A 19932-nucleotide genomic window follows, 5' to 3' on the forward strand; every position below is an offset into this window, starting at 1 on the left:
TCTGACCCAATATTCACACACCACATGATGAACGTCGTTACACTCAAACATGGAGGCAAAAGAAAAGATACACAAACATCTTATTGCAGTCTGTAACAGTACATTAGCGCCACAAACCACCAGTGCCAGAAACTTTAAATGCAGCTCTAGTTAGTGTTCCTACACGCTACATTCAAACCAGAATGAATCCCAACGGCTTAAATACTGTATGTTATTAATGTAACCAGCACGACTGACTCTGCTTCACTCTGGACATCAAGTTAAACGAGAACATTTTTAAGTGTTGCGGACTGGTAATTGAATAGAGCTGCAACAGCTGGTCGATTAATCAGTTAGTCGAGAGGTTTTCAAACTGTCCCTTGGACATGACAGAAAAATGAACTCCAAACTTGCCTCAGAATCATCACGTCTTTAAGTTTTCTCAGTATCAAATTAATTCAGTGGTAAACATCTGTACATCCGTGGCAACACTGCCAACAGGAAGTGCCAATAGAACATTCTGCAGCATCACAATATCACGTTTTGTGCTACTGTATCGATTCTCAAAAACAGTTATAGATTTTTAATTTTTTTACATTTCTTTATTTTCTTAATCTGTTTACCTAAAGAATCCTGCAAGCACTCTGATTTATTTTTTTACTGATGTGGACTAATGTTAAATGTTTGCTCAGGCTGAACAAAACGTGGCCCCATAATGTTAAATATTACAGGGGCTGCAAAGAATACAAATACAGATCCCTCTGTTCTGATTTCATAAAATAAGCAAACCTTTGTATGCACATACTGGTGTGGTCTTTATACTATGTCAGTTTTTCTGAAGTTAAATCAAAAAGAAAACCCCTGCAATATATTTAATTGTAACCCCTGTTTCTTGAAACGTTTCATATAGCCAGATTCTTGCCAATATAGCCCTACTTTGTGTGGTGCCACACAAATATAGGAAGAAGAAATGGGGCTGAAGTTGTTGCTAACTCACTCACATGGCAACACTGCACTTCATGCTTACATCTCCTAAAGTCCCTAAAATCATGGGAAATGTAGTCATGCCCTACTCTTATAAGGAGTGACAAAATCTGTTAATATAAACCATTTTTATGTTGCTCCATAGATTTCCTTCCGTATTTCCCATCAACGTGACTCTTATTGCTCACACTTACAGACTGTTAAAACCACTGGAAATCATAGAGAGAAAATCGATCAGCAACCATGTGAACAGCTATGGAAGCTGAGAAGGGACGTGTTCTCAAAATCACAAGTTAATTTTTCCAAATTATATCTCAAGATAACAATTACATTTATGTTGATTCTGAAGAAAACAAAACTTCAAAACAAATTTCTTGAGATAATAATTATGGAGATTTTAATTATGGAGAACTCTAAAATGAGCGTCCGATTCATTTGATGACACCGTCTTCAAGATCACTGTCATGACTGTCAAGGCGAGGCATGAATGTGATCAATAACGGGTTCTCTTGATGTGACAGTTACACCTTAAATCAGCTGCTACGGTCGTCAAGATGCCGTCTGTGCATGCTGCCATGGCGCTACTCATCCCTGATAAACATTTTAAGTCATAAGAGGAAACTACCTTTTATTTTCTCATGATAGCGGGTTCTCATGAAGAAAAAAATACATATCATTTTCTCTAGATTCCGGAAAAATTAACTTTTTATCTTGAGAAATTAACATAATCATAAATTCTTTAAAACAAAATCACTTTTTCTTCGTCTTACATGGTAGTAAATTAAATATATTTGGGTTTTGAACAGTTGGTTGGATAAATCAAGACATTTCATGACATCACATTGGACTGTAGGAAACTGTGACAGGCTTTTTTAACCTTTTCTGGATGTTTTATAGACCAGATGATTCATTGATTAATCGAAAAAATGATCAAAAGATTAATCAACAGTGATTAAATAATAACCACTAGTTGCAGCCCTATCAGCTAACAGAGCAGCCTGCTGATCCCCAGATACTACACACTGCAGGTCTCTCTCTCTCTCTCTCACACACTCACACACACACACACACACACACACACACAGAAAATATGTAGTATGCAACATTTAGGCCAGTTGTGACTGCTGTCACAAACATCAAGAGTTCCTGTGTTAACGTCTGAGAAAGGCATCTGTTCCCAGTCTCACCAGTGGACTGGACTGCTTTGTCTACACACACACACACACACACACACACACACACACACGCCCACACACACACCTTCACATTCTTTACAGTATGTTCAGCTTCATTTAACAGTCTCAGCTGTTCAACGTCAAATCCCCAAAACTATTTAAATCTAAACTACACCTATCATATGACTAACCTCCTGCCCTGATGTCACGTCATGCAATGTGGTGATGGTGAGAGCAGGAGTCTGATGCAAATAAATAACATATTCTGTACAAAGTATAAATACTCTTAGAGACAAGAGACACGTGAGGGACGAGCAGACAGATACTTAAAATAGTGCATTCTTTACAGTCACACAGAGGAAGAGAAAGACTGCTGCTTCTGTTCGCTTGCTTCAAATAAATAAAGTGGCACCAGAATATGAACATTAAAGCTAATATTTCATTAGCTGTGTCTGAACCGGGCTAAAGTCTCGTCTGCTGTTCAGACAGATCCAATCCATCGAGAGATAACTGTTTAACATCGAGCATTAAAGCTTCTACTGAGTTGAAAGTTTGCAAATGCTTAGATTAATTAGGTAGTATTCAGAGAGTATATTTGCACACTTCGACATGCGCTTCTACATGCCGGTGTAATGCTGTAAGCGGTGTGTTGATGTGCTCTAAATTTAACGGCTGCTAGCAGTGCTCTAAGGCAAATGTATAATTACTGTTATTAGATCTGATGGCCGCTAACCAACTGAGACTAACAGTGGAGTTAGAAAAAGTGCTTTCAATGTGATGCAAGTATTCTGAGTCAGACGTCCTGACTCTCATTCTTTTTTGCTGGATCCCAGCTTTTTGAACAGCTTCTTGCCTTTGGAGAAAAAGCCTTTCTTCTTCTTGCCTTGTGCAGAGCAGTCTGTCAGTGTCGGGGGGTCGGCTGCAAGAGGGGCTGGACGGGAGCAGCAGGCCTCCGCTGCTGCTAGAGCTGGAGCTGGACCCAAAGCTGGAGCTGGAGCTGGAGCTGGAGCTAGGTCCAGGTCTGATGTGAGGCCTGCAGTGGTTTCCAGTTTGGGTCGCAGCTCCGTGTGCTCTGTTGGGTCGGGGACGGGAGGTTCTGTTTGAGGGTGCAAAGCCTCTTCTAGGGTGGAGGGATCTTGTGTCTCTGTAGAAGACGTCCAGGTACCCTTCAGGAACAGAGTAAGGCTTTGAGCATGAGCATGCCAAATATATTGAACAATATTTATAATACCAAAAGGAAACACAAGGATAGTATGGGATGCCATTTATGTCAATACTAGATAAATACATAAATAAATAAAAATCAAAATAAATATAAATAATAAAAATAAATAATAAAAATCTAAATAATTTTATTACAATAAATATTTAATACACAATAATAATAATTATACTAATATAATAATAATAATTAAAAAATAAATATAAATATAAAAATTAGTCAATATAGTTAAATAAATAAACATTTTTTTATCAGTCTTTAAAAAAACTATTTATCTATTTCTTTATTTTTTTAATTGAACTATACTAACTCATTTATATAGATTTCTTTCAGCATTTACCTGTTTATTTCCATATCTTTTGTCTTATTTATCAATTCCAGGGTTTCTTTTATAGGCATTTATCTATTTATTCATCTATTTAATATTAACTTAAATGGTATTCCTTAAAACAGAACAAACACATAGGTGGAGGAAGATGATCTAAGAACTTTTTGACCTGTGTTTTGACCCAATAAAACCATCCACAGGTGCAGGATTCTATGTAAATGAGTGGTATAGAACTACAGTTACAGTGTAGGGAAGAGGACATAAACAGGGAGTGAACAGGGGGCACTAGTGGTGCTCACTGAGCTGCTACAGTCCCTAACAACACTTACAATCACGTCTCGAAGTGTACACTTCTTTTCTGCTTCTGCAGAAGGCCATGCAGGAAACAGTGGGGCGAAAGAAATGTGACAGGGAAGAATTAAAGAAACAGAACAGAAAATAACAGCAACCAGACGCTGGAAATAAAAAGTAGACAAGAACTTTTTGATGTCAGTGACCTGTGAAAATGACACATAACGTATGCGTGCAGGTGAGCAGGGCGCCCACAGCTCCATACACAGTGGTACATGCAGCGAGACAGAAAGACTAAGCCACCTGTGATTCCTTCTTGGGCTCTGGTGCAGACTGAGCAGCGTGGTGCTGGGCTGGAGCGTCCTCTGGTACAACCTGCAGGAAGTTGGAGGGCACTAAGCCGGTGTGTCCATTCAAATCTCCCTGGAGGAAAACATTAGGATGACAATGCTGTGATTTAACTACTGTAAAGCCATCATTTCTTATTAGTCAATCAACAGAAAAATTAATCAACAGGGCATTTTAGCCTTTAATCGATAGGACAGAGAAGTGTGAAAGGGGGAGAGAGAGGGGGAGTGACATACAGGAAATGGCCACAGGCTGAAGTCGAACCCGGCCCCTGCGGGAACAGCCTTGTACATGGGGCGCCTGCTCTATCCACTAAGCCACTGACGCCCCAATCAACTATTATTTTGATAGTCATATGTCCTTCCTAAGTGAGGAAGTACTGCTTCATCACCAAAATGCAGCTATAAACAGACCACTCTTAATTCTGGAGCTATGTCGACACTTACGTAGAAGAAGCCGTCTTCGTCCATGTCACCAAACACATGTATGATGTCTCCTGCGCTGAAGGTCAGCTCAGCCTGAACCCGGTCAGAAAAAATGAGGCAGATAATGAGCAAAAACTACCACCACACATACAGAAAATTGTCTGGAATATGATATATGCATGTGTCTGACCTCTATGTCAGTGTTGGGGGAGCTCTCTCGTGGATCATAATCAAAGATGGCGACCATCCTGCGAGCTCCTGGGGCTGGGTTCCCCACGGCTGCAGCAGCAGGGGCAGTCTGGCTGGGATCTGTCAAACAGAGAGGAGCAAACAGCTCAGTCTGACATCCTGGTAATGAGGAGTCACACGTCTCTGCAACATCAGCATGCGGCTTGTTGTGTCTGCACGTCCGACTCCCTCAGCGTCATGCTGAGCTGAGGAAAAGTCACATCACTGCAGTCAAACACATGGAAATAAGAATATAAACAACCGGAGATTAGCAGTGGGAGTTGATGTCTCCATTAAGAAGCTCGGAGCAGCTTGAGCTATAAAAATGAGGACAAGTGAAATGAGGTGATGAATAAATGATGAACTGTGAAATGAAAAGAGGAGTTAGGAGAAGGGGCTGCTTGACATTTATAATTGGGGATTAATAAGGAACTTACAAAGAAGACATTAGATTTGGTACTTTAATTTGGTACCAAGCAACATGCACTCTTCAGTGAATCCCCAAATGATCAAACAGCCCCTAATAAGGACAAATGAAAGTCAAACCTGGTGTTATCAGAAGCTAGAATACAGTACAACCATTAAAAGATATGTAAAAAAACGATCCGTTAAATAGCAGATAAAAACATGCTGTCCTCCAGCAGGCATTGAAACGGTCGTCTGATCATGCAGATGAGAGGCAGAGGAGTCAAACTACAAACCTTGGCTGGAGGAGTCTACGCTCTCCTCCCAAAGTGCCGCAGACTCCACTGCAAGAGACGAGGTATGGGGAAAGAGCATAAACATGATAAGCACAGAATGATATGAAAAGAATAATCCTGCCTGCAGTTAAAGTTTGTCTCAGTCATCACACAAAGATGGAGATCAGAGGGGATGGATGTCTCAACAGGTGAACTTTAGCCCGTCATGTAATGCAGTTGTGACATCAGAGCAGAACACTGGTAAAAGGACTTTTATCAATCAGTGAGTCATTCTGCTGCGATGTCTGCGATGTATTACATGAATATCCAATGAAAGCTGACAGGACTGATTCAGTACTCATGTATGTGCCTTTTGACATTTGGGTCACCCCATGACAACTCATCCTGAATTCAAAACTTTTCCCAGTTCATGTTCTCCTTAATCATTAGCTCAAGGTCCACAGAGTTTAAAATATTCAGTGTTATACTTGTGTTCATCCGTGTCGTAGAGCTAGTTTGCTGTCTCTGCTCTCTAGCTGTCTTAATTTGACTCACTCTACAGCAGGAAATGGCACTTCAAAATAAAAATTCTTTGCTGGAAATTCACTGTACTTTAAAAATAAATTGTGTTTTTTTACAAAACTGACATATGACCCATCAGTTGGGAACCACTGATTCATGGGACCTTGCAAAATAGTGAAGCTCTCCTCCAAATTCTTTTTATCCTGACCCCTGCAATGACACCTTATTTTGAAAACAAGGTCCAGTTACACGTGTATCCTTCAGCTAACTTTGCCAAGTCTATCACTAGCTCTCCCTGCTCGTTGGATCTGGGTCATCTAAATGCATTTACCTTCAGTGTGAGTGTATAGTTACACTACAGTTGTAGCGTTGGCTGGTTTGACCACAGAGATGTGAGTGATGGCTGGCTTGACCACAGTTATTTTTAGAATGTGCCCCACAGGCGAGCAGGCGCTCATGGCACCGTGTTGGCGAACATTACCCCTGATATATGATGTGATAGCCAGCCCAGCAATGAAAATGATTTGTGAAATACTCAGTGTGAATATATTGTGCTCCTGTGGGAAGAGTCTGCTGGGTTTAAACCACAGACTTTATATAACGATGGACGGGCATCTGCACTTCTTTTCACTGTACAAAAATGAAAATATCCCAGATAGAGCCACTGTCATCTTGTGCTGGTGATGTCTGCGCAGTAGTGATCTCAACCGGTATCGAGTTCCTGCCCACACACCCATCCAACCATTTGCAAGCAACAGCATTGATAACAAGCACAACGACTGGCGCGCACAGCTGTCAATCATGACTTCAATTACTACTTAAAACCAAACTTATCAGAAAATCTAACACTTGAACATACAGCAAGGAATGGGCGGGGTTTATGACCTGTATTGCAGCCAGCAACGAGAGGGCAATCGGGATGTTTTGGCTTCACTTTTGGGGAGCTGTCATGTTGTCCATCTTCATATTCAGTCTACGTTTTAACCGCTGTTGACGGTTTTGCAATATTTTAAATAATTCTGCAAAACAGGCTTTTAAGTCAAGTTAGATGTTAGGTGATCATTATACTAATTCAGCTTTGAATGTTTGCTTTCTGTACACACAAACATGAGGAGGAAAACCTCATGTATGCCTTTCACAAACTAAATTAGAATAAATACAGAACACTGAACAAAACACACAGAATACACATTAGCATTTTAAATAAATGATTCATTGATCAACAGACTTGTTGTGTCAGTTAAAATCTGGGGCATCACATTGGGGCCACTTGACAGCAAACTCCCAGGATGTTTTTTGTTGCCAGTCCACGCCTGGTTTATTCCAAGCCTTACTCATTGCTCATTTTCACTGGATTGGGCTGAAATTTGTACTGAACATCAAAGAACCCCTCAGGACACGTTACAATATTGTGACTTCTATTTGATTCACAATGCCAAAACTCGGTGGTGGTAGATTCTGGGGCAGCTGTGGGCTTGATTCTGCTCAGTATTAATATTGTTCCATCACATCTGGGAGTTATTTGGTCCTGCGTAAAGAAAAGTGCCACAGATTTTGCTTAATATAACTTTGAAGTCGAAAAACCTATTTCTTAATATATTCTGACTGTATATTTTCCCAAGAATAATCATTTTATTTCCTTTAAACTCTTGTTGTACGGGCAGTTTTAATATTCACTGCAGATAGGGCTGTAAATGAGATGAACAGGAAATATCCTCACTGCCTTTTTCTGCGGGTGCTCGCCATCGTCTGCCTGATTGAATGTTTAAGAAGCAAGGTGTGCCTGCCTGGACAGAAATGGTGACACAGACGTGCCACGGGAATTACACATTTCGTTACACCCCTAATTGCAGATACATAAAAAAATTGAAGATCTTTCATTACTCTACCGTTTAATAATTCCCTATAAACCAGCATTTCTTACACTTGTACCATTGTGGACAAAGCCAGAGAAACATAAAATATTCCATGACATGAGCCGGGAGTTTCTTGGTGAGTTTGTATGGAATGACCCATGTGTGAAAACATTACTGAAAAAATCATAAAGAAGTTAACCTGTGTGGAGATGGTTACTCTGCCTATAAGCACTCAGAAAGAAAGTGTAACACTGAGCTTTAATTACAGACTGTGAAAATATTCTCCGAAAATATTCATATTTTACCAGACTGCTGGGAAGCTGTCTGATTTCACTACTACAGTATCTGACCTAGAAAAATCCCCCCTGGTCGCTGAGTGAGAAGCAGCAACTGAAAGAGTGAAAGCTACAGAGAAAGAGACAGAAGCAAACCAGAGAAGAGAATAAAGGTGGTGGGAAGCCACAATCTGCAGCGAGACACACCTTTCTTGGATCGTCTCGGTTTCGGCGGTGGAACAGGGCGACGTGGAAGCTGTGCGTGTGTGCGAGTGCCTTTATGGAGTTTTAGAAAGGAAAACAAATGAAACCAAAAAGAAACACAGAGGTGCAATCTTTGAGAGAAGCAGACCAGACAAAAGTCGACAATGAAAAGCCAGTGAAGAGCAATTTAAAAATGACAACCAGTGAGCAGCAGACACAGCAGTGAGAGCAAGTGGAAGTGAAAAGGTTAAACCATCTGCAGATACCGCTCTGGGTAGAAAGCAGGAAACAGAAGCAAAGTAACAGCTTGATTTTTTTTTCTCCGTGTGGCTCGCTACAACTCGCCACAGGCAAACACTTTGACAGGTTTATCTTTTTAGACGCCTGCATGAAAACGGTGTCAGTGACTGAGAATAGATGGTTCTGATTTCCTTAATAGCAACACAGTGAACCAGAAGCCATACAAATATACAAAGTAAAGCCAGGGGGAAAGTTTGGGTCTATTTTCATTTAGTTCAACTGAAATCTGGTCTGATCTGATGAGATCTCTTTTTTGTGCTTCCTGCCGATCCAAAAGGTCAACAGGCCAACTGCTTTCGCCTTTTCTCCAACAGCCTGTTTGCAACCACGTGACTATTAAGATGTGCAGAATTCAGATGGAGGGCAGGAAGTGATGAATTCATATACTGCATAAATCAGAAAAACAGTGAAGTGACGCCATAAAAGGGTTGGATGAACCTGGATGTGATCCATAAATCAAACAAATCTAACATCTGTGAAATGACTAATATTCCTGACATCAAAGTACTGAGCAAAGAAAATAAGTAGACTAATAAAGGATGAAGATCAGACATCAGTCAGCATCAGTCCTTCGTCCTGTCCTCTTTGAATCACTGTCTGCAGATGCTGCTGATAAAGAGAGGAGGGGCTGTTTGTGTCAGCCGGCAGCTAAGTTTACAAGAATCTGCCCAATTTTAAGAGAAGTGGAACACTAAGTTAAACACTTAAACTGCACACAGACAGCTTTCGTTTTTGCTCGTCTGTAACAATTAGCTATTAGCCGAGCTAGCGTGCTGTGCTTGTGTAAAACATAACGTTAGCAGTGGTGGAAGAGAGACTGTGGACAGAGCAGACTGAAATATCCCTTTCTATATGTTTCCATGTGTTGTTTAAGTATTGGCACTTTACTGGCAAAGGTTTTATTGCACACAGTAACAAGCCGTTTTCATCAGCTGCAGTAGTCTTCCACTTATCTTGACTTTGACTCTCTGTACTGCTACACGCTGACTTCACTCTGTGTCATGTGTGTGTTTGTGTGCCTGAGTGTATTTAGAGGAGGTCATCCCAGGCACAAAGAGCAAAGGAGAGGCTGCAGCGTGATTATAAATTACACCAAAACTTTAAATAGTTCCAATAAAATATCAGAACATTGTACTTCTGGGGAAGTTTTGGTCCCTGAATTTAAATGCTTAGTGAGCGCTCTTGACTTTCACGCAATTCTTTGCATGGACACAGAGGGGGAGAGGCTTTGCACTGTAAGGCTCCGAGATAACATTATCTTCTTTTTTCTGCCTAGAGGTGGTGAATTTAGAGTTCACAGATACTTAATACGACACAGTCTCTGGATTTTGTTTGATATCTAGTGTCTGAAATAAATGTTGTTGCCCGTTTCCAATCTGTCATTAGCGCAAGTAGCTTGTTTACTGTATTACGTAAATGCTAAACGTCCCGCTGAGGCCGTTCAATCTTTAAAACATGCCCTCCATCTGACAAGAGTGCTGATATATGATGTCATATGCAAAGGAAGCTATTAACCACAGACAAAAGTATATTAATAAAGTTTCTTTTCACACAGTTGACCAATCTCATGGCTACAAAAATAAAGTTTAGTAAATAATAGATATTTTGGGTCTGGCTTCTGTAACACTTGTGCTGCTATTTTCACTTACCACTGTAACATGAACAGCGGTGACATCATGAGTAAAACATTACAATTGACACCTATGGTAAAGGATGTCCAAATGTGTTCATTTTCAGCTGTAACAGAACACATTTAACAGCACCCAGCATCATTAGAATTTACCAAGAGGACACTGTTTGTTGTCTTGAGGCAGTTTCACCTACCTATCTTCTCCATGGAGGCCGCTGTGGACAAGAAGCCCTGCTGCAGGAGCTGCTGCCGGGTCTCCTCATCCTCCACCTGGATCTCAGACACCATGTTGCACGGCACGTAGCCCAGATGACCACCACACTCTCCTCGGTAGAACCCGTCTGCGTCCTTATCTCCGTAAACCTGCAGAGAGGAGAGTAACGGTGTATCTTCACACCTATATTGCTAGCTTTGTGTCTTTTGAGCTTTAAAACACAAGTCAAAGTTACAGAAATGTTTCTCATGAGAAGACCATTACACACAGGGTGCATGTTTAACCTTGCATGTGCTGCAGCCCTGCCGTTAATGTGAGATTATCAGGGATGCTTTGAATGAAAACATCATGAGTGTCAGAGCTGTGTGGGGACATACTTTGATGATCTGTCCTTCAGTGAAGGGCAGCTCCTCCTCAGCAGCATCAGGATTAGGCGACATAGTGGCGGGATCATAAGGGAAGAGGGCCACAAAGATCCGTATGTCACTCTCTCCTTTCATCTTTGGTGAATCAACACCTGCAAACACACACACACACGGGCGACAGATTTGTTCATAAAAAAGTGGAGCACTGCGACAATACAGACATTTCATATCACACTTTGATTCTCTGCCTGAGCCTGACTGGACCCAACCCAGCCTGACAGGTTCGGGCTTAGCTGGGCTGTAATTTCTCCATATACCACTGGGTCAGGTTCTCACAAATTAATCTGTGTTTTTTCTTTTATTTAACTGAAACTGGCAGTTCTTATGAGAAAATGGCAGGAGTGGACTGGACTGAATCGAGAGGGAAAGGGGGAGGCGCCATAAAGCGAGAGCGAGAGTGATGGGGCTGCAAGACGACTTCTTTGGGAGAATTTGCCTCTGCTTCCCCAGCATTGGGAGAGATGTGCGTAACATGCAGTGGAGAGCAGGGATCACCATCTGCACGCCACACCGCCGTGGACCACTGTGCACACTGGAAGATGATGGCTCGAGGGGCGCAGCCTGCTCTGCTGAACTGGTTGTGCCTTAGACGCAGAGCAGACCACAGACTTTTAAATAACAGAAGGAAGAGAAGAAGGAGAAGTGCTGCGAGGAATCATGTCAGCCCTTAGCTGTAGGGCTAAGTATGTTTTTAACAATACAAATTTAGATCTTTAATCAAGCTCAAGCCCAAAACTGCTGCCATACTTCGGGCTCCAGTGTACATTCATGTAAAGTTGTGCCTGATTCTTTGGGCTGGATCAAAACTCTAATTTCATACACCAGATGTATCTAATGTGGACAAAGTGTTAACCTCTGTAGCACCAGTGCTATGCGCAAACAAAGTTAACACACAGCCCTGAATCCCTTGTCCTTGTTATGCAATTCATTTGTTTTCTTTTGCTCGGCTAACTTAGCCTTTATAAAAACTAAATACAATTCATTCTTTCCATTAGTGCACTCCACATACTCTGCACACAAGCCATGCATTGCTTGCAATGAGTTCTGCAAATAGCATAGCCACCCTGCCCCTCCCCCACCTCCCACCAACTGCACTGCTGCTATGAACAGCGCTCGCCGAGCGCAGGCATGTCCTTAAAAGAGGTAATCAAGCTAAAGCACTGATCCTAAGCTGTGTGAGCCGTTTGACAAACGTGCACTCGTTCATGATCTGCAGCAAGCGAGCACCAGGGAAACAGTGTTTGACCCACACTCTGATCTAAATCTGAGGACAGTCACTGAAACACTCGGGCAAAAAAAAAAAAAAAAGAACATTATCAAAGGTGCAACGTCACAGATCGTGCAAAGCAGCCTGTAAATGTGGCGTGTAGCGCTGATAGCTACAGTCGTGAGGTATAACACCAGGGTGGCTAAAAGCATTACAACTGTAGCCTATTTGACGGCAAGCGACACGTTTGAAGAGCCATTGTGAGACTTTAAGACGTGTTCTCTATCTCATTAGGGAGAATCAGCCCATCTGTGGCAAGAGTCACGGGCAGACAACTTGCTCACTTTCACATCCTCACTGATTTTCTAGTATATAGGACAGAACTTCTCCCTGCTCCCTTCCTCTATCTGTGTGCACGTGTATACGTGTGTGTGTGTGTGTAGTCAACTGTGCACACACCCGAATTACCAGAAAGGTCAGGTCTATTCATGAGGGTAATGTTTGTGTCATCACAACTGAGCGGAAAAAAGAAGAGTGAGGGAAGATGTGAAGGAGGAGGAGCCTCACTGCAGGCCGTTTCTTTGCTGGCTAATCGAGGTTACTATTTTAATGTCTGTCACTTCCTCCTGTCATGACAAGCCACTTTGAGTTAAGCCGGTTCTCAGCTTAGCAGGCTCTCCCCCACTTCTTCGCTGCAGCTACAGTTCCTCCCCCCTCCCTTCCCACACAAGGTGCTAATCTGCCTGCCATCATGTGAGAGAGGGAGAGACTTGCCAACAGAAAGCACAGGTGTGTCAGCATCGCGTCAGGCTGCTTAGTTCAGAGAGGGAAAGAAATCAAGAGACGGAGGAAGCAGGAAGAGAAATGAGGAAACGGTCTCTGACCTTTGAGTTGCCTGGCCTGTGAGCACGCTGGTTTAGAAGAGAGCTCAGCCTGCGCTCCCCATGATGGGCCGGCCTCAGCTGGAGGGATTTGGCCGGGCTCCTGCTCGACATGCAGAAAGAGAAACAAGGCAATAAGACAAACATCTAAACACTGAAACACAATCTCTACTGGGGAGGAGAGGACACCTTAGGGGTCAGAGGAAATGAACAACAACTACAACTGTTCAATTTTTAAAGCAATATTCAGTAACTATGCTTCCTCATGTGATCTGTTTGAATTGTTTCAGTAGAGATGAAAACTTTGTCAAGTGCAAAAAACCCTGAGGTTTCCAACACTCTACTGTTTCAGCATAAACATGTTCCTTTTTTGCACTGTGGTGTTTGTTAGCAGACCAAAGCACAACTCCTCTAACCTAATTCAGGACAAGGCAGTACTGACTAGTTAAAGACAAAAGCTGAGTGGTTGGAGGAGAATTTAAATGCAACAGGAAGTACTGCAGTCAGACAGAGGGAGGACAGATTGAGCCATGCTTTGGCAGACACAGAATCTTACAAAGATTATAAGTCTGAGGCCACTGGGTGATGGACTGGTTTAAACTACTCTGACCACCTCACACCTCTTCCTAAGTGGATGCGATGCTAATAAATGAACATTGTTCTGCTTCGGTTTTCAGTTTTTCCCATAACCTTTTGCCATAACCTACTCTGTGTGTCAGCGAACGGGCTAAGATATATCGCTTGCTTGAAAAACTGCTCACCCTGTATGTGAGGAAGAGATGTTACACCAAACAACTGAGATCACAAGACTGCGCCACAACTCATGATTTCATTCTGACATTGGATATTGGTCTGTGATAGTCAAATTGCTTGAAAAGTCATTTGGTGTTAGGCTAGCGTAACATGAAATAATAAATGATAAATAATATCCTGCATTTTGCCTGTTTTTATATGCCACACAATGTGCTACCTAACCTCCCTTTGTCCACTGCAGTGATGATGATGACGATGGAAAACGTAGTTGTCTACTAAGCGGTGGAGTTAGGTGACATCCACTAAAGGACTCAGAGGGTTAGATCCACACAGCTACAGGGAAGCGGGGCGGGCTGGGACAACACACCCATTGCAGTTGGCCTGCAGCAATGTTTACCAGCGGATCGGCCTTCAGCCCTCGGCGGTGATGAGGTCTGCTGTGCTCCATCTGAGCCCCCTCCACCCACCACTCAGAGCTCATCTGCTCCAGCACCACCTCCCCCGGACTGTATTCCACAGGCTCCTCGTTGTCATCCGTGCCATACTCCACGTCAATCTCCACCCCGCGACCAATCTGTGACCTCACAGTGTGTACTGTTTTGCTGGCTGGGTAGGGTCTTGGCGGGGTAAGACCATAGCCGGGGTTGGCTGCTGCGGCGACAGCCATCTGACTCCTGAGCATGGCCTCCCTCCTAAGGCGGTCCCCTAGCCCTCTGAGCAGTGCTTTGCTGGTGGGGGTCAGCTGGGAAGGACAGCGGGCTGAGACCCGCTTGCTGGTGGGACCCGGATATAAACACAGGTCCTCTTCTTCAGGATAACTGATGGTGTCCACCGTGTCTGCGTAGTGCACCCTGTGCTGCGTCTTAGGTTTGACCTGCGAGGATCCGTGCCTGAGTAAAGGCTCTTTGGTTAGTGATCTAGGATCCCTGTTGAAGTGGTGATGGTGTGGGGGAACGTTTGGGTGTGGATGTGGGTTGGGGTGATGCTGGGGGGCATGGTGGAGGCGTTCTGAGTCTCTGTGGCGAAGGTGGCTGGGCCTGGGCCGAGGGTGACTGCGGTGGGTTAAAAGCTCTTCTTGACTGCTATCTTCCTCTTCTGTCACCTCAGGGATGCTGAACAGCTGCGTGTTGTGTTGGACCTGAGCAGGCAACTTGAGGATCCTCTCAAGAACCTCCTCATCACTGTCTGGAGTCTCCAACTTGCGTGACTACGAGACCACACAAGCGAGACAGTGCAGGTGATGGCGTGATGATATCATATTGGTCAGAGAAAATAAGGGAAGTGCAAACAAAACAGAGGCCATGCAAAGGAAAGAGAAAAGAAAGAGGACGAAAATGATCTCAATCAAGCATGATTAATATATAACAGAAAAAAAACACCCAATGACAACATAACAAGACAAACTGAAAGAAGTATATGTCACTCAAAAGGTGCGTTTGGCAGTGAAATATATTGTGCGATCGTTCTTTTACCCTGTTAGCTGTGACTGTGTAGCCCCTGGCCTGTGCTTCTCCCAGGTGGTCTGAATAAAGGTCCTCCTCCTCCTCCTCCAGGATGTCAGACAGATCTGAACGGCTGTTGTCTGCGTGGTAATCACTGGGAGGCTCCACAAGCCCTCTGTTGTGACTCTGCAAAAAATACGTCAACATTCTCAACCAGAGAACCTATTATGCTCATTTTCAGGTTCATACTTGTATTTTCGGGACAAAAACACTTTATTTTAACTCAGACTGTCTGTGCTGGACCACCTGTGTTAACCCTGTGTCTGGGATGCTCAGTCCTGATCAGACAGAGTGCGTTTTGTAATGGTTTTGAGAGTGAAGTGTTTTGCTTGCTGCTTTTGTGTTCCTGAGCATGTCGCATTTTTCGCAGGAGCGCCCTAATTGCCTCGAGTTTAAAAAACTTTAAGGGACGTCGTTGGTGGGTTTTCCAATTGTCCCATCAAATTAATTGAGGGGTGAGCCTTCTGTGGTGGCAATGACAACACAAGTATCGTACATGGTTTCTGTGAATCTAACATTAGCTCGCTTTCATTGTTGCCCTGGTAAAGCTTCAAGACATAGCTGAACCAATTATTGCTAAAACTACTTTCTAACGTTTTACGAACTGTAATTAGGCTGAGCGATTGACAGTAGATGGACAAACTGTCCCTGACTCATCCTAAAATACAACCAACAATCATCCATGTGAAGCTCCTAGACCACCTGGTGGAAACTCCCTGTGGTTCCTCCTCTTTTTGAGGATCTCATGTACCCAAACTGTTCTGTTTCCCTGTGACCAGCGTACAGTTTGAGAATAGCTTGCCAGATTTTAAGGTACAGATCTATGAGCTTACTTCACAGCAACATAGTGGTTAAGCTAAAGACAGGTGATTTGGCAGCTGCCCAGCAACAATATTTAAAAAAAGTACACAGCAAGTAGCAAAAAGCGCTCTGTTCGCACTTGCCCAGGATTCAACAAAAAACGGTAATGCAGTGGGCCTCATGTTTTGTAACCTCCAAAATGTGCTCTGTCTAATCAAGGCCTAAGCCCCACATCTGAAAAGCCTAGTCTGCTCTGACTGCTCAGCATTCCTGGGACTATCTGCATATCTGTGTCACTGCATCGTCACTGCAGCTGGGAAACGGCGTGTGGCGGCACTTTCTACTGTGAAAAACCACCAAGAAAGCATTTAAACACAACTGGGCATGTTGTAGCAGGAATATGATCCAAAATCGTGCAGAAATCAACAACATCAGCAACCAAGATGACATGTTTCCCCTGACATTAGCATGTAGCTACATGTAGCAGTGTTACAATGTAAACACTTGCAGTAGTGTGCCTGGATCAAATGACCATGTAAAGAATCCATCCTGGGCTGAGGAAAAAAACCAAAAAAACGTTGGAAACAGAGTATGCAGAATGGTCTTTAGACTGTGAAGCACATATATATTTTACATCCTTCTTAGTCATTTCATGGGATATTGAGTATTTGACACTACAGAACAGTAGAAAGTGTCAGCGAATCAGGGTTGACTAGAGCTTTGACTGGGTCCCAAAAAATCACGCCCAACCCTACATGAACTTGCACAGTTTCTGTCCGAGCCTGCGCTTGAGCTACAGTAGTAGTTTTGGGCCTTAGCCTGGGGAAATGTTGAGAAATTACAGCCCCACTTGGCTCAATTGGGTTCAGGCAGAGAATTAAGGGTCTATGTCTGACCTGCTGCTTCATGCAGTACGCTGGCTCTTGGTCCTGTCTCAAGAACTCTTCGATGGACACCAAGCGGGTATTCTCCAGCTCCTCCTCTGCCTCTGACTCCAGCGGTGAGATGCTGGGGGGTCGGTGGAGGTTAATGTCCTGAGGGTTAAGGAAGTCTGCGATCGGGGCTTTGGGTGGGGTAGGGATGCGCTCAGGGGTCCCGAGCTTGGCACTGGAGTCCTCGATGAACTCTGTGAGAGATGGGAAAGGACGTATCGTTCCAGGGCTGTCGGTGTCTCTGCGCTGCTCCAACACTGCTGCTGCTGCTGCTGTTACCGGTGACTGTGCTGGTGCTGGTGCTGCTACAGGCGATGGTTGAGGTGATGCGGTTGGGGGGGAGGTCACATTAACCTGAAGATAAGAAAGACAGTCAATACAACGCTATTTAATTAACTTGGTTCTTTTAGAAGAGGGGCTTCTAAAGTCTGAGAGTGTGGGCCCCAGACACACAAAACTGAGACAACAACTTGTTTCCATTTAGCAAACTGGCACCATTTCAATATTCTGAGCTATCAATCAGCAGTTCCTGTTTGCAGTGTACCCGTGGATGTACAGACAACTATTACTGGATTACCTTAAGGACAACTTCTAAGTTCTGGAGTTATAAGCTGATTCTCAGCTGATTTATGGACATTAATTTGTGATGGACAAAGAAGTTTATGACATGGAAAATTAAGTCCCATTTAACCTTACACTTACCTTACTTAGCGAATTTGCAAAAGCTGCAACCACATACATAAATGCATCCATGCTTTGCCCCTTTTTGCCAATTAGCACGAAAAGTTAATGAGCTGTTCTTTGACCCATGAACAATCTTTCCACAAAATTTGTGCAAGTCTGTGAATCCATTTGTAAGTTAAGTGCATTTTTGCGATCGGCCCCTCCCATTACCATGTATCGCTTTTAGCCAACTGGCATGAACACAAACACACACCTTCACACACTTGATCTCTGTGGCAAGGGCAAAAACTCTGACCGAATAGGGTGGGGAAATTTTTGGGGACCTACCAATTGACTGACTGAGCGAGCCATAGAGATGCTGGCTGCTGCTGATGCAGATTGCAGTAATCAGGTGCTAAGGGTTTTAAGGTACCTTAATGTACTCCATGAGCTACCACTGCTACCAGCTGCTGATTATGTTTATAAGAGGGTCAAATCCCCAGGCTAAACTGCAATAACTAACTCCCAGTTGTTTTAGAACACTGGCATGAACTGGAAGGACAACAAACAAGTTGTGGTCTCTCATACATATATATATATATATATATATATATATATATATATATATATATACAGTACAGGCCAAAAATTTGGACACACCTTCTCATTCAATGCGTTTTCTTTATTTTCATGACTATTTACATTGTAGATTCTCACTGAAGGCATCAAAACTATGAATGAACACATGTGGAGTTATGTACTTAACAAAAAAAGGTGAAATAACTGAAAACATGTTTTATATTCTAGTTTCTTCAAAATAGCCACCCTTTGCTCTGATTACTGCTTTGCACACTCTTGGCATTCTCTCCATGAGCTTCAAGAGGTAGTCACCTGAAAAGGTTTTCCAACAGTCTTGAAGGAGTTCCCAGAGGTGTTTAGCACTTGTTGGCCCCTTTGCCTTCACTCTGTGGTCCAGCTCACCCCAAACCATCTGGATTGGGTTCAGGTCCGGTGACTGTGGAGGCCAGGTCATCTGCCGCAGCACTCCATCACTCTCCTTCTTGGTCAAATAGCCCTTACACAGCCTGGAGGTGTGTTTGGGGTCATTGTCCTGTTGAAAAATAAATGATCGTCCAACTAAACGCAAACCGGATGGGATGGCATGTCGCTGCAGGATGCTGTGGTAGCCATGCTGGTTCAGTGTGCCTTCAATTTTGAATAAATCCCCAACAGTGTCACCAGCAAAACACCCCCACACCATCACACCTCCTCCTCCATGCTTCACAGTGGGAAGCAGGCATGTGGAATCCATCCGTTCACCTTTTCTGCGTCTCACAAAGACACGGCGGTTGGAACCAAAGATCTCAAATTTGGACTCATCAGACCAAAGCACAGATTTCCACTGGTCTAATGTCCATTCCTTGTGTTTCTTGGCCCAAACAAATCTCTTCTGCTTGTTGCCTCTCCTTAGCAGTGGTTTCCTAGCAGCTATTTGACCATGAAGGCCTGATTGGCGCAGTCTCCTCTTAACAGTTGTTCTAGAGATGGGTCTGCTGCTAGAACTCTGTGTGGCATTCATCTGGTCTCTGATCTGAGCTGCTGTTAACTTGCCATTTCTGAGGCTGGTGACTCGGATGAACTTATCCTCAGAAGCAGAGGTGACTCTTGGTCTTCCTTTCCTGGGTCGGTCCTCATGTGTGCCAGTTTCGTTGTAGCGCTTGATGGTTTTTGCGACTCCACTTGAGGACACATTTAAAGTTTTTGCAATTTTCCGGACTGACTGACCTTCATTTCTTAAAGTAATGATGGCCACTCGTTTTTCTTTAGTTAGCTGATTGGTTCTTGCCATAATATGAATTTTAACAGTTGTCCAATAGGGCTGTCGGCTGTGTATTAACCTGACTTCTGCACAACACAACTGATGGTCCCAACCCCATTGATAAAGCAAGAAATTCCACTAATTAACCCTGATAAGGCACACCTGTGAAGTGGAAACCATTTCAGGTGACTACCTCTTGAAGCTCATGGAGAGAATGCCAAGAGTGTGCAAAGCAGTAATCAGAGCAAAGGGTGGCTATTTTGAAGAAACTAGAATATAAAACATGTT

General features: G+C 43.3%; 1 protein-coding gene across 13 annotated transcripts in view; it reads right to left on the bottom strand.

Annotated features, from left to right (window-relative positions):
- Positions 1-2796: 2796 nt before the first annotated feature.
- tspoap1 (TSPO associated protein 1) overlaps positions 2797-19932 on the bottom strand; it is a 96796-nt gene continuing 79660 nt past the window's right edge. For 6 of the 13 annotated variants that reach the window (XM_033610604.2, XM_033610587.2, XM_078172383.1 and 3 more), the window contains 12 exons: positions 17127-17516; positions 15400-15555; positions 14295-15134; positions 13178-13277; positions 11039-11178; positions 10642-10810; positions 8521-8589; positions 5682-5729; positions 4943-5061; positions 4774-4845; positions 4283-4402; positions 2797-3304 (listed from right to left, as the gene is read on the bottom strand). In XM_033610604.2, the coding sequence (XP_033466495.2) occupies positions 2948-3304; positions 4283-4402; positions 4774-4845; positions 4943-5061; positions 5682-5729; positions 8521-8589; positions 10642-10810; positions 11039-11178; positions 13178-13277; positions 14295-15134; positions 15400-15555; positions 17127-17516 (2580 nt within the window). In that variant the 3' untranslated portion in view covers positions 2797-2947. Of the gene's footprint in view, positions 3305-4017; positions 4053-4282; positions 4403-4773; positions 4846-4942; positions 5062-5681; positions 5730-8520; positions 8590-10641; positions 10811-11038; positions 11179-13177; positions 13278-14294; positions 15135-15399; positions 15556-17126; positions 17517-19932 lie in introns of all 13 variants that reach the window. The other 7 variants (XM_078172390.1, XM_078172389.1, XM_078172385.1 and 4 more) reach the window with 6 other exon arrangements.

This window comes from Epinephelus lanceolatus, chromosome 11 (assembly GCF_041903045.1).
Source record: "Epinephelus lanceolatus isolate andai-2023 chromosome 11, ASM4190304v1, whole genome shotgun sequence".
Classification (NCBI taxonomy): domain Eukaryota; kingdom Metazoa; phylum Chordata; class Actinopteri; order Perciformes; family Serranidae; genus Epinephelus; species Epinephelus lanceolatus.